Raw genomic sequence first — 14,208 nt, forward strand, 5'->3', positions numbered from 1 at the left:
ACTCTGTAGACCAGGCTGGCCTCGAACTCAAGAAATCCACCTGCCTCTGCCTCCCAAGTGCTGAGATTAAAGGCATGTGCCACCACCCCTGGCTCTTATTTCAATTTTAAGCTCTTCCCCATCTCCACAATTTATCCTTTAGTGTCTTGGTCATTCATCTAGCCACACTGAGAGATCTGCAAAGATTTTCTGAGCATCAGGAAGACAGTAGAGAATTGCAGGTTTCTAACTTTTTCCCACCTTTTTTGAAGACAGGTCTCATACTGTACTGGACAGCCTAGAGCTTGCTCTGTAGACCAGGACAGCACCTCAGACTCAGAAATGAGCTGGGTAACTGGCGTACTATAAGCACTCAGTAATGCTAGCTTTGGCCACTGGGAATGGTGGTGTATACTTGGTTCCAGAAGCCAGGAGATAGTGTAAAGGCCCAAAACAAGAAAAAGAACAGTTTCAGTACAAGGAACTTAAGCAAATTACCTCCCTCTCCTAATCTCTCCTTTCTTTTTTGAGATAAAGTGTCAGCATGAAGACCATGCTAGCCTCAAACTTACAACCCTCTTGCCCTGCCCTCTGAGGGCTGGGGTTCTCTGTTTGCCCTATCATATCCCGCTAAGTAACTTCATGCTATTGCTCACAACCTAGAAATGAAACTCTCCAGCACACAGAACTATCACTCTTAAAAAGATTTTATTATTTTGTTTATGTGTATGCATATGCTCATGGATGCCCAAGTAGGATAAAAGGGTGCTTTGGCATGCTCTGATGTTAGAGATACAAGCAGTTGTGAGCTGTCCAACATGGGTATGAGGTTCCAAACTCTAGTCTTCAGCAAGAACAAACTTATATCCACTGAACCATCACTCTATGCCCCACAACAACTTATTGTAGGAGCTGGCAAGGGGTATTTTGATATTGATATTATCTTTCATATATTCTCAAGTGAAAATAGAATTTATAATACTCCAACAGTTATTGCACAGCATTCTAATAGAATTTGGTATGGTCATAACAAAACAATCAGAAAAACCCCTCCAGGATGAAAGCAAACATTGCAGATTTGGCAACCAGTATGGCGGTACATCTTGAGACAATCAAATGGAATCATCTCTAAAGTGCCTGTCAACAACAGGGTTTTTAACAACACCCAAAATATATACAAATCTTAAGTGGTGTGACCATGCTTTTCAAAGGAAACTAAAACATAACTGTTTGTGGGGTATTTTTTGTTTGTTTGTTTTTTTGAAACAGGGTTTCTCTGTCCTGCCTCTGCCTCACAAGTGCTGGGATTAAAGATGTGTGCCACCAAACCCAGCTTGGCGTAATTTTTTTTTTCCTTTAAATTCAGTTCAAAGAAAAAAAAAAAAAAAAAAACTGGGAGATGACTCAGTGTTAAAGCCTTTGCTGTTCTTTCACAAGACCCAAATTTGATTCCTTACACTTACACTGGGCAACATACACTTGACTATAACTCCAGTTCCAAGGCAAGAACCATCCGGAAGCCATATATTATTAAAGGAAAAGCCAGTGCCAAGAGTAGACTACTTTCCTAGGGGTCATAGAGGCTTCTCCTCTCCGGGGGCTTTCAAAACAATACAGCAATGACCACTCTTCTTGTTTGCCCACCAGAACTAGATGGTAAAACTGTAACCATACCTTAGCTAGAACTAGCTAGATGCTTCCTATCTGCTGTGGCTCGCCCCCACAGGTCCAAAGGTACAATGTTGCTATACAGGCTACAGTGGAGAACTGTCAGCAGCAGCTGTTACTCAGGTGTGGACTCTGCAACAATGACTCACCAGGCAAGATGAGCCTACTGCGGCAGGAGTGGCAAGTCTGTTATGGGGTAACCAACTCCTTTATGACTCAATTCCATGTCTGCTCCATAGGAGGAATTCATGGCAGGTGCTGGGAACCCATCCAAAAGCCTTCAGCCCAGAAAATCATAGGTCGTAGTCAAGAAGCTACTGCCGGGCTGGAGAGACGGCTCAGCAGTCAAGAGTTCTCTCTGTTCTTCCAAAGGTCCTGAGTTCAATTCCCAGCAACCACATGTTGGCTCATAACCATCTGTAATGGGATCTGATGCCCTCTTCTGGTGTGTCTGAAGACAGCTACAGTGTACTCATAGACATACAATAAATAAATATTTAAAAAAAAAAAAAAAAAAAAAAAAGAAGCTACTGCCACTGTTTTGCTAAGTGGCCAGGATGTGCCTGTCAAATTGCCTTCTAAATAACTATGTTTGTGCCCATAGATTAGTGCTGCTATTAGACTTATTACAAGAAGGTTCTTTTTGCAATGGTCAGAGTGACTCATAACACGGCATATTTATACCACTCCTCCAAAGCTCAGGAAACAAAGCAGAAGGGGCAGGCAGAAAGGCTGTGAGAGGCAGAACAAAGGGTTGAGTGTGAGGCACGTGGCATGGCTATTGCACTCCTGAACTCACTGCCTAAGTTCACTACGAGACTGGCCTCTCAGCACTGTCTTGTAATAGAGAGGGGTCCACAGAGCACCACTCTCTGAAGATTTACACAAAGCTAATAGTCAATATGGGATAGAGACGCACTGAAGAGATGGCTCAGTGGTTAAGAGCACTGACTACTACTCTTCCAGAATTCCTGAGTTCAATTCCCAGCAATCACATGGTGGCTCACAGCCATCTATAGTGTGATCTGATGACCTCTTCTCATCTGTCTAAAGACAGTGACAGTGTATTCACATACATAAAATAAATACATAAATCTTTAAAAAAGAGGCAAGGGATAAAGATGCAGTCTTCAGAGGTATAGCTACTAGAAAGGTGTCCAAGTTCTCCTGTAAACAACCTTAATGAAATTCACTGGGCCTCCCTCTCCTCCCTCTCCCTCCTCCTCCCTCCCCCTACCCCCCCCCTCACACACACACACACACACACACACACACACACACACACACACACACGAAAAGAAAGGACAGTTAGCTTGGAATGGGAAGGGAGAAAGGGAATTAGGAGGAGTGGGGGTAGGGGTAACAGGTGATACAACAGAAATCTATGTATACATATATTTATGAAAATGTTATAATACCTATTATGCATAAACAAAACTATCTTTTTAAAACAGGTGAAAAAGGCACTCTTCAGGCCAGATTTTAAGTTGGCATTATTATGCCAGCTTCAGAAGGGAATGGCTAAGTCCTCTATTCAGCAGAACACAAAGGCTTGGAGGAGGGGAGAAAAGGTAATGGGGAGATGAGTTCATATGACATGGGTCCCCGACAGCAGTTCATTAATAAATGGCTTTTCTCTGTGGGAACTTGGTACCCAGTTCTCTCTCTGCCCCACTCCTATTCATTATCACAAAGACCATATTCTTAACCTCTCAGCCTTTTATGTTCCTTCTCAATGACTGTTCCCCCATCTCAGTCCACTCTATATGCCCAGGACACACCAAGAATTGTCATGTCTACAAACAGCTATGCTTCTGCAGTCACAAATCCAGACATTTCCTTCCCTACCAGTCTCTTGTCCTTACCAAGGACAAGAATTCTAAACTTCCTCCTCTTCCTGCCTGCCAGCCTTTATTCAACTTCAGACGGAAGAGCTAACATGAATATCACTCTGTAGCCTTCTTCTGCAAATCCCATGCCCTTCCTTCCCACAGAAAAATATCTATCTGCAAGTCAGGTGTCCCTCTGCATGCCCTTGATGGAGCTGTTCCAGGACCACTGTCACTCCTGGCCGACACCCACACAGGTTCACATTCTTCAGGGACACAGTCTATGACTGACACATCTTCCATTATCTCTGGACTACTGTAAGTGATAAAATGCATAAGCTGTGATTAGTTGTACTATTCAGGGAATGCTACACACATTCCAAATTGATAAAATAGCTTTTAGACTGTTTTTGGTACATAAGTGAGCTTTAATTAGTAGATACAGAACCCTTGGACTTAGAGGGTAAATTGTACTTGGACATTAGGGTGACACTAAGAAGAAATATGTTCTTTCTAATGTTCTTCAAAGCAATAGACCCTGAGTATTTGCTGGGCATGAGGGTTGTTAGCAAAACAGAGCCTTTGTAGAGTTTGTCTATTTATTGAGTTTTATTTTTTAAGATTTATTTTATGAATGTGAATATACTATAGCTGTCCTCAGACACACCAGAAGAGGGCATCAGATCCCATTACAGATAGTTGTGAGTCACCACATGGTTGCTGGGAATTGAACTCAGGACCTCTGGAAAAGCAGTCAGTGCTCTTAACCACTGAGCCATCTCTCCAGCCCCTGAGTTTTATTTTTTAAGAAATATAGCAACTTGCCACAATGGGCTCATCAACTCTGTGTGGACCCTCGGCCACCTAAAATCTTCCCCTTCTCTCTGCAGTGGCTCACTATTCTCCAGTGGCTTTTCTTTCTGCTTTATCCCATCCTGCAAATCTTCCATTCTTTCTCCTGACTCCATTCAACAGTCCGTTTTTAAGGAGAGGGTGTACAATCAGCAGACCTTCTTACTTTCTGTTTTTTACTTTTTAGACACACTGTTTCTGTCCTGGAACTTGCTTTATAGACCAAGCTGGCCTCTAATTCAGTGATCCACCTGCCTTACCTCTTAAGTACTGGGATTAAAAGCATCTGCCACCACTGCCTGGCTTTATATAAAATTTCTCACATCTTCAACGCATACTCTTTTCCTTTCTTTTATCCACTTCATTCCTTGAAGGCATGGCTCCTACTTGACCCTACTATACCAAGTTTTTCTTTCCTAAACAAATTCCTCAAGAGAACAAGTCAAAACCCTTTCAGAATATCCCATTTAAAAAACAAAACAAAACAAAACACCCAGCAGGCTGCACTTGATGGTGCCCTGCCTTTAATCCCAGCACTCAGGAGAGAGAAGTAGGCAGGTTTCTTAATCAAGGCCAGTCTGGTCTACAGATCAAGTTTCCGGACAGCTAGCGATACATAACGAGATCTGTTTTATGGCTAGGAGTGTGGAGTATCTTTAATCCTAATACCTTCAATCCTATACTTCAGGTCATTTGGAAAGTAGAAGGTGTTCTCTTTGAGTTCAAGGCCCTGTCTCAAAACCAAACCAAAATAAATGAAGCCCAAATCCTCCCTTTTGATGGATTTTTGTCTTAGTTTCGTGAGACAGTTTCATATAACCCAAACTGGCCTTGAACTCACTAGGCAGCAGAGGATGATGGCCTTGGACCGCTGATCCTCCTGCCTCCACCTCCTGAGCTAGGACTACATGTATCTAACCTTCAGCATCCTTGTCCACACAGGATCTTTCTCACAGATGGAATAACTGCTTTTACCCAGAGCTCTTTCTTCTCAACAGAAGTGGCATCCTGGACATCCCAAATCCAACCTTTAAATGATCTTTCCATTACATTTAAGATGAATTATGTACTACGAGCCTTACCTGCACCATGTTCTCTGACCATCCCTGCCTATGTGTGCCCCTATACACTTTTCCCTGACTGACGTACTTGGTTAGAGAGGCTTAATTAATTTTTAAATATCTGATCCAATGTAACTATTTCATAACATCAGTTCTTTGCATAAAGTGATCAGTTATTTTAAATCTTGCCAGGAGCACATTGTGCTCATTTCTGTATTCCTAGCACTTGAGTCGTAATCAGGAGAGCAGGGGTCTGATGGACTTCATGAAATGAGCTGCCACACATATTTTAATGCACACTGAGAAGGTTCATTTTCAGAGTACCTGTGACAAGGAAACATTTCCAACTGCATTCTCATAACAGCTTTAAAATGTTCCTTAAATTTTTCTTACTACACTTCTCTACTGAAATGCAAAACACAGGTATTTGATATAGGACTTTAATTCAAATCTAAGGTCATGAAAGTCTAGAAGGACATAACTGGTCTTAAATGGAATTTTGCTTCCTTAGCTCAGAAGTTCACATGTTTGTGTAAATACTGTGGTGGCACAAGTTAAGTATTTGTTTTTTTGTTTTTGTTTTTTTTTTTTTTGGTTTTTCAAGACAGGGTTTCTCTGTGTAGCCCTGGCTGCCCTGGAACTCACTCTGTAGACCAGGCTGGCCTCGAACTCAGAAATCCACCTGCCTCTGCCTCCCAAGTACTGGGATTAAAGGCCTGCGCTACCACGCCCAGCAAGTTAAGTATTTGTTAAGTAACATCTCATGAGCAACATACTTCTCCCTATCTTCAAACTTCAGTGTTCACCTCAGTGATGGGCATTAGTCCTGGGGGAGTGACTATAGACTGTTTCTGTCTAGAACATGTGATAGAACTGAGCATACAGTTAGTCACACTGTGCTTTAAGACTTCAATCCCCAGTGAGGTAATGTCTGACCATAGTGAATAAAACACGGAAACGCACTCTCCTCTCACTCTCTGGCACAAGCCTAAAAATATGGCACACAGATTACCAGTGTAGCTTCCAACTAAAAATTAATCAGACTAGGAAATTTAAAAGGGATTTTGACTAGTGAGACAATTTAAACTGTCCTACTTAGTTGACAGCATAATCTAATGAAAAGATCTGTGCTACAGCTCAGTATAGTTCACCATATAGTCAATGTGTACCTTAAACTCCTGATTCCTCTGCTTCTGCTGCCACCATGTCTGGTTTGTTTTTTTTAACAAATGTTTTGGTGTTTGGCCTACATGGATGTGTCTGTGAGGGTGTCACATTCATTAGAACCTGACAGTTCCACTTACAGTTACAGATAGTTGTGAGCTGCTATGTGGGTGCTGGGAATTAAATCTGGGTCTCCTGGAAAAGCAGCCAGTGCTCTTAACTGCTAAGCCATCTCTCTCCTTCTCCCCCCCCCCACACACAAACACGGTTTTTTAAATTTTTGAAATAAAAAAAATTTTTTTAAGGATATAAGATCTTTATCAAGGAATATATATACTACTAAACTGCCTACAAACTTTTAAGTACACACTGTAGCTCAACCGCACTGTTAACTATTTTAAATTTTTACTCTTTTTGCTACACATAAAACATTTGTTTGGTTATAAGGATTTACGGATGTGCCTCTGGCTGGCCTGAAACTAGGTATGCAGAACAGGCTGAAACTGGACTAACAGAGACCCTGCCTTGTTTCTGGAGTGCTGTCTACTCTGCTCAGGACAAAGCATCCTATATACCTTATACATATATTATCTAGTTTATATATAAACTACCATTTGGTTTGAGCGCACAGTGCTGCCCTTTTACACACGTGCTCAGGGGTGGTACAGCTACTGCAGGTGTTTCTGGCTCCTAACAGCTAAGCATATGTTACAGCTAACACATGGAATCTGGAGAAGTGGGCATGAGAATGTATGGAACAGTCTCTCAGATTAAAACAGCACCGAGAATTCAAATAGTTCTCACGTTTCCATTTGTATCCTCACATCTCCAAAGCTTTGTAAAGATAACACTTTTTTAAAAAAAATTAAAAATAAAACTGGTCTTTACATTCTCTGCTACACAGAGGCATTGTCTCACACATTGCCTAAAAAATATCTGGTACTTTATGTCCCTCTGTGCTTACTAACCTTCCTAATGTCAAGGCCATACATGTTTGAGTATTCCATCAACAGCTAACAAACACATAATTCACTTACTCCTTCCTATTAGGGTCCTCTGTAATTCAGGCTGGCCAGCTTTGACTCCTGCCCCTCCTGCCCTCACCTGCTCAACTGCTGATACTAGAGGTATGCACCACTAAGCCTTTTAAAAAAAAAATACACACACACACACACACACACACACACACACAACTGAGGTAATGTCTTGCCATGTTGCAGGCTGATTTACAACTCCTGGCTCCAAGCACTCCTCCTGCCTCAACTACCTGATTACTGGTACTACAGAGGCATGAACCATCAGGTCCAAATTCCTTTCTAATTTTTAAAGAGATAGGCTCAATAGTTTGTGCAATGGCCCCAAACTTGTAGGTTCAAGCAATCTTCTGACTGAGTAGCTGCAACTATAAACAGATGAGCACCATAGCTCCTGGCCAGTGTCTTATTTTCCAGAAAGGCAACAACAGAAAGGATAAATATCATTTTATGGAAAATTAAAATCAAATCCAGAACTGGTTATCTTCCTGATAACCAGCGATAACTTGTTACTCACGGATGCCTAACTATATATAACTATATATGGTCGTTAACAACCAGCAGGATTACTAAGATGCACAGCAAGTTAACATCTATGAAAAATACACCAGAATTGTTGTCCACAGTGCTGTTGTCTTTAATGCCAGAACTGGAAGGCAGACACAGGCTGATCTCTGGAGCTCACTGGCCAAGCAATCTAGCCCAAATATGAGACTCTGTCTCAAAGATCAAGTAGATAGTTTCTAAGAACACCACCTGAGTGTGACATCTGGCCTCCACACACAAACACGTATACACATGCCACATGTACACATACCCAAACAATAACTCACCACACACCAATTGCATACTATTATTTCTAAAATCCAAGCTGGGGGTGAGAGCATACACCCAAGATCAGGAGACTGAGGCAAGGGCAAACAGGACTACCTGGGTCGAGAAGTGGGGAGGGAGGGGGACACAGATAAAGAATAGAAATATTTAATCTAAACTTATGTTTATCAATTTAAAGTGCTAGAGGCTGGTCTCAGGGCCTCATAGATTCTAGGCAAGCACTCTGCCACCAAGCTAAAATCTCCCAATTCCACATCTTAGTATCTGTAAGCTCAAATTAAACTCAACAACAGTATACAAGCCTGACACTATGGGAAAAAGAACATTGAGTCAAGATTATCAAATTTTCTTTCCCTTCTGTTTAATTCCATGTTTACACAACTCAAAAAAATAAACCTTGCCCTTTTAAAATGAGCTACTGCCTCTCAAAATGCTTAAAGTACATCCTAATAGTATTGCACTGCTGATGAACTGAAAACGGCTCATGTCACAAACTGATTAAAACGCTGATGCAATCCTCCTCTGAAGGAAAGGACAGCTAGTATACATCAACAACATCAACTTCCCTAAGGGGAGATGATGCTCCTATGCAGAGCATCAAGTTCTGAAGAGTGTACAGAAAGTCAAAACAGAACTTATGTTAAATGACCTTGGGAGTGTGTGTCACTGTTAGAGACAAGCAGTATTTTATGTTTAGGTTTTAGGGAAGGATGCATGCAGCAGCTCAGTGGTGGGGGAGACTTCCTGGATGAGCCAGACTCCAAGTCTGATCCCCGCAATGCAATGGAAAATGGTCTTTTAGGATACAGTTCAGAAAGCTTCAGTGAACTGCACTCTTTGCCTGGGACAGTGGGTTAAAGCCTGAGGAGGAGCTCTATTTCCATAGCACAGGCTGCATCCCCACAGTTGACTCTTGGCTTCCACAAGCCCTACTGTCTGCTGTTAAACAGCAATGTAAGGTGACAAACTACACTTGGAATGCCAATTTTCTGACTTTAAATAGGTATGTATGATACATACGTGAATGTTTATATTTGAAGTGTTTCAGTAGAAACACTGAAGTTAAGAGACACAGGAATAAACCAGGCGTAGAAAAGCACAGATGAGCCCTGTGAAGAGAGAGCTCTTCTTTCTGGCACCGTGGAAGGAAGCTGTGGAAAGGCTCTGATCCCCAGCCACATCGGTCTAAGGCCCAGTGTACTTATGAACTGTGTCAGACTCAACCCCTCACAGCTATCCTGCCACCATCTCTGGCTCTACAGCTTGAAGGATCTTACGGCAATGAAGTAATTTCTCCTGGGGACTGCAGGTTTAGAAAACCTACCTCAGGACCTGAAGGAAAGAATAGCCTAAGAATTCCCCATGTTAAAGAATTACAGATGCTCTTTAGTATTTTTAGGACATAAAACTCTACAGGAAGCCGGGCAGTGGTGGCGCATACCTTTAATCCCAGCACTTGGGAGGCAGAGGCAGGCTGATTCTGAGTTTGAGGCCAGCCTGGTCTACAGAGTGAGCTCCAGGATAGCCAGGGCTACACAGAGAAACCCTATCTCAGAAAACCTTAAAAAAAAAAAAAAAAAAAAAAACCTCTACAGGAAGTAAAGTGGTTTGATACTGGTACAGGCTGCAGCTTTTGATAGGACTAGTTCTGGGATCACCCTAACACACTATATCACTCTATTTGCACTAGACTGAAATGTGGAAGGCTGGAATTAAAGCAAACTTCAGGATGTTTCAGTCCGTTTTGCTAGAGTAGAAGTTAGTCTAAACTGCAGGAGACTAGGAATCAGTTCTGTAGATGGTAAAGACAGCTCACAACTGTAGACCCATGAATTCCCATGCCCCTGTGCAGTGTGTAGACTTATACACACAGACAAAGCATCCATATAACTCTTTTTTTTTTTTTTAAGCCAAAGAAAGGAAAAATTTCTGGACAATCATCTCATAAAATATATGACTTTTATTTTCCTCTTAGATTTCAGAACTGTCATCACATACCTATAGATGGAGACTTGAAAGGGTATTTATCAGGAAGGTCCACTCTCACTTTCCACACCCCGCCTTCATATGGTGCTGTAACAGAAATAAAACGTGTTATCCATTAGAACTATATCTCCAAATCAGTAAATAAGCCCAAGAACATTAAATCCCTCTCTCTCTCCTGAAAAGGGCCTCAAATCAATTCCAAAAGAGTCAGGAAGTAGTTGAACAAGGGGACTTTCACTGTGGTCCTAGCACTTAGGAAGAAGATAAGGAAGGAGGACTGCTGTGGATTCTAGGCTAGCCTGGGCTACAAAGGGAAAAACCACCCCAGACCAACTACGAACAGCAGAGTAGGTACTCCGTCTCAGACTCATGTGCTTTTCTTTACACTGCATCTAACAGGAACAGAGCTGTTCTATGACAATTATCTTTTTCTGATTAGAATCTCTTTAGGAGACTGAGGCACGAGGACCCAAAGTTCAAGGACCCCTGAACTAGGGTAATTTCAAGCCAGCTTGAACACCTACTGAGACCCTGCACCTGCCTAAGGGGACTGAAGTGGTGACTCAGTGGTTAACACTTGTTGCTCTTGCAGAGGAACCAGATTAAACATTCAGTACCCACATTGTAGCTTGCAACAACTATAACTCCAACCCCAGAGGATCTGACCCCTCTTCTTACCTCTAAAGAACGCCAGGCACACACATGGTATACATCTATACACATATGCAAAATACTCATACATTTAATTTTTTTTTTAAACCTTAAAAAGAGAGGGGGTAGGGGTTGGGGGATGGGAGGAGGACAAGGGAAGGTAAGGCAATGGAGGAGCAGCGGCAGAGCACTTACCCAGCATGCACAAAGCCTGAGGTCAGTCACCAGTACCAGAAAAAAGCACCATCTATTTCCCTTTAAAATATCCGGAGCTGAGCCAATTGTCACTTTCTTACTCCATTCTACTGAGAACTATTTATTCATTTGTTTGAAAAGAGATAGTCATGTTCCCTTTTCTGCTTCCTTAGCCAATCCCCCAAACAAAAACATAACAAGGAAATACACTTCCCAAGAAACACCTATGCAACCATCCATAATAGAACCCAGAACTTGTGAAAAGGTAAGTGCATGAATGACAAAGGTCTCTTCACTCAATGGTTCTAGTAGTTAGTTAAAACTTACTTTCCAAAGCCATGCTGCGCCCATTGATAGCTCTACAGTCTAGTAAAGATAGTAAGAAGCACACATACCCACACGCGTAAGTACTTACTTCCTTGTGGTCCATAAAACTTGACAACGAATTCATTGAGTCCTCCTAGGATTGTGACCTCATGTTTGCTTTCAATGCTGAGGTAGAAGGTAAAGGAAATTACACAGGGTTAAAGCACATGAAAGAACTACAGCTAGTATCCAAGACACGCCAGTTTGCCAGGGTTACCAAACTTGATATAATTCTGGTAAAGCATAAAATATACAGAACTACAGTAGTTTAAGAAAACAATGTATGCCCCTTATGAAAAGAGTGTGGATAAGCTTTGGATTCAGAGAGATTAGCATATGAACTCACTCTCTGGGTGCTTGTTCTCCCTCTATACACTGGGAAACATCACTTCATGGGACCTGTGTTGAGTTTAAAGAGGGAAATGGAGCAAAGATATGGCATTGGTTTTCACTCAGTCTTTTGCCCTTTAGTTGGGTCTTCAGGTTTAGGTATGGATCAGAACTCCATGGTTAGAGTCTAATTGGCAACACTTCTGGTTCTCCCTAAACACCTGCGTAGCTTTGAGATCGCTTGAGACGTCTTTCACAGTCCTAAGACTCAGGGCTGGGGAGACGGCTCACTCTGTAATGCGCTTTCTGTACAAGCATGCGGATCTGTGTTGGATCCCCAGAACCTACATCAAAACCTAGACATGATGCTGTGAAGCTGTAATCCCAACAAACAGCATAGAAGCAAAGGCAGGAAGGCGGATCCCAAGTGTTCCATGGCCAGCCAGCCTAACAAGTAAACTTTAGGTCCTAGTGAGAATCCCTGCCTCAAAAAAAAAAAAAAAAAAAAAAAAAACAAGGTAGGCTAGGCATGATGGCATATGCCTTCAATGCCAGCATGCAGGAGGCAGAGGCAGGTGTTTCAAAGCTAGTGTGTTCTACAGTCAGGGCTGCGTAGTAAGATCGTGTAAGAAAAAAGCCACATCCCAAAAAACAAAGTAGACAGATCCTAAGGCAACACACCCACAAACACATTTAAATACACATGTGCGCACACACACACACAACTCTGGCCTCCATATTCACACGTAAGAATGCACATGCACATGTGTGGACATGTGGTCCCACTCACCCACCCCCTCCCCCATTCTGTAAGTGGGAAGCATACAGTAAGGGTAGGGATGGGGTTGTGGGAGGCTGAGGATCTGAGTTCAAGGGAAGTTTGCGCTAAACCATGAGTTTTCAGAGTCAGTGCAGAATCATGCAACTAAACAACACAACAAAAGAGTGGGGGGCTGGTGAGATGGCTCAGTGGGTAAGAGCACCCGACTGCTCTTCCGAAGGTCAAGAGTTCGAATCCCAGCAACCATATGGTGGCTCACAACCATCCGTAACGAGATCTGACGCCCTCTTCTGGAGTGTCTGAAGACAGCTACAGTGTACTTACATATAATAAATAAATAAATCTTTTTTAAAAAAAAAAAGAGTTACAAGTGAGGGTATAGATAGTCCAGTGAACGAACATGTGTTCAGCACGCATAAGAACCTGTGTTCAGTTTCCAGCATTCTCCCTCAAAGTTAACTTGAAAAAATAAAAGATGTTATTAGAAGAGTGAGGAGGAAGATACCTTAACAAAGACAAGGTGCAAACAGTTAAGTCACAAAAGAAAACAGGGAGACTAGAGAGGTGGCTTAGTGATTAGGGACACACTGTTCTTGCCAACGGCCCAAATCAATCCCCAGCACCATGCCAGGTTGCTCACAAAGGCCTGGAACTCCCGGTCCAGGGGATTTGATCCGAGGCCTCCTGGCCTCCTCAGGCGCTATAACCCCCCCCCCCCCACACACACACAGCCTCAGGCGCTATAACCCCCCCCCCCACACACACACACAGCCTCCTCAGGCGCTATAACCCCCGTTTAAGACATTGACTGTTACAGTAAGCCTTGTAGGTATATGAGTTCTTTAGATACAATGTAGGCAAGGGCTGGAAACGTGGACTTTGCTGTTACCCCAGCCATTCCTAGGCTTCTTCCGTCTTCATTGTTTCGTAACCAGCTCCCAGCTCCAGCCCAGTCGTCTAAGGCCGGGAAGCCCTGGGTAATTCTGCCAGCCCAGCCTAGTGGAACAGAGGACCCAGGGGAATACCTGTCTTTGTTTATCCACCACTACCACAGAGCTGGGGTGGGGGTGGAGGTGAATGATGTGGGAGTAAAGGAATGTACCACCAACAAACCAGTCCTATCAAAATCCACATGTGGCATACAGACCTTCCTCTCCCTGCAGTTCTGTAACATCTGTCTGAACAGGAAACCTGGCCAGCAAGAGGCTTGAGGGCCATTCTTCTCTCTTTGGGGTGGGTTTGGTCCTCTTCATCTTGTAGCCTAGGTACACACAGAGAGTGGCTGAATATCATAGCATATCCACGTGGTGTCCATCCTTCTGTCCTTTCAGATGGTATTGCGGTAAATACCTTGGTGTTAAGATGTCTGGACGTAGCCAGGCGTGGTGGCGCATGCCTTTAATCCCAGCACTTGGGAGGCAGAGGCAGGCGGATTTCTGAGTTTGAGGCCAGCCTGGTCTACAAAGTGAGTTCCAGGA

At 42.9% G+C, this 14,208-nt stretch overlaps 1 protein-coding gene across 2 annotated transcripts in view; it reads right to left on the reverse strand.

Annotated features, from left to right (window-relative positions):
* Ube2h (ubiquitin conjugating enzyme E2 H) overlaps positions 1-14,208 on the reverse strand; it is a 91,367-nt gene that overhangs the window by 36,751 nt on the left and 40,408 nt on the right. For both annotated transcript variants that reach the window (XM_021190672.2, XM_021190671.2), the window contains exons 2-3: positions 11,669-11,745; positions 10,420-10,494 (exon numbers count right to left, since the gene is read on the reverse strand). In XM_021190672.2, the coding sequence (XP_021046331.1) occupies positions 10,420-10,494; positions 11,669-11,745 (152 nt within the window). The remainder of the gene's footprint in view (positions 1-10,419; positions 10,495-11,668; positions 11,746-14,208) is intronic.

Source organism: Mus pahari, chromosome 2 (assembly GCF_900095145.1).
Source record: "Mus pahari chromosome 2, PAHARI_EIJ_v1.1, whole genome shotgun sequence".
In the NCBI taxonomy this organism is placed as follows: Eukaryota; Metazoa; Chordata; class Mammalia; order Rodentia; family Muridae; genus Mus; species Mus pahari.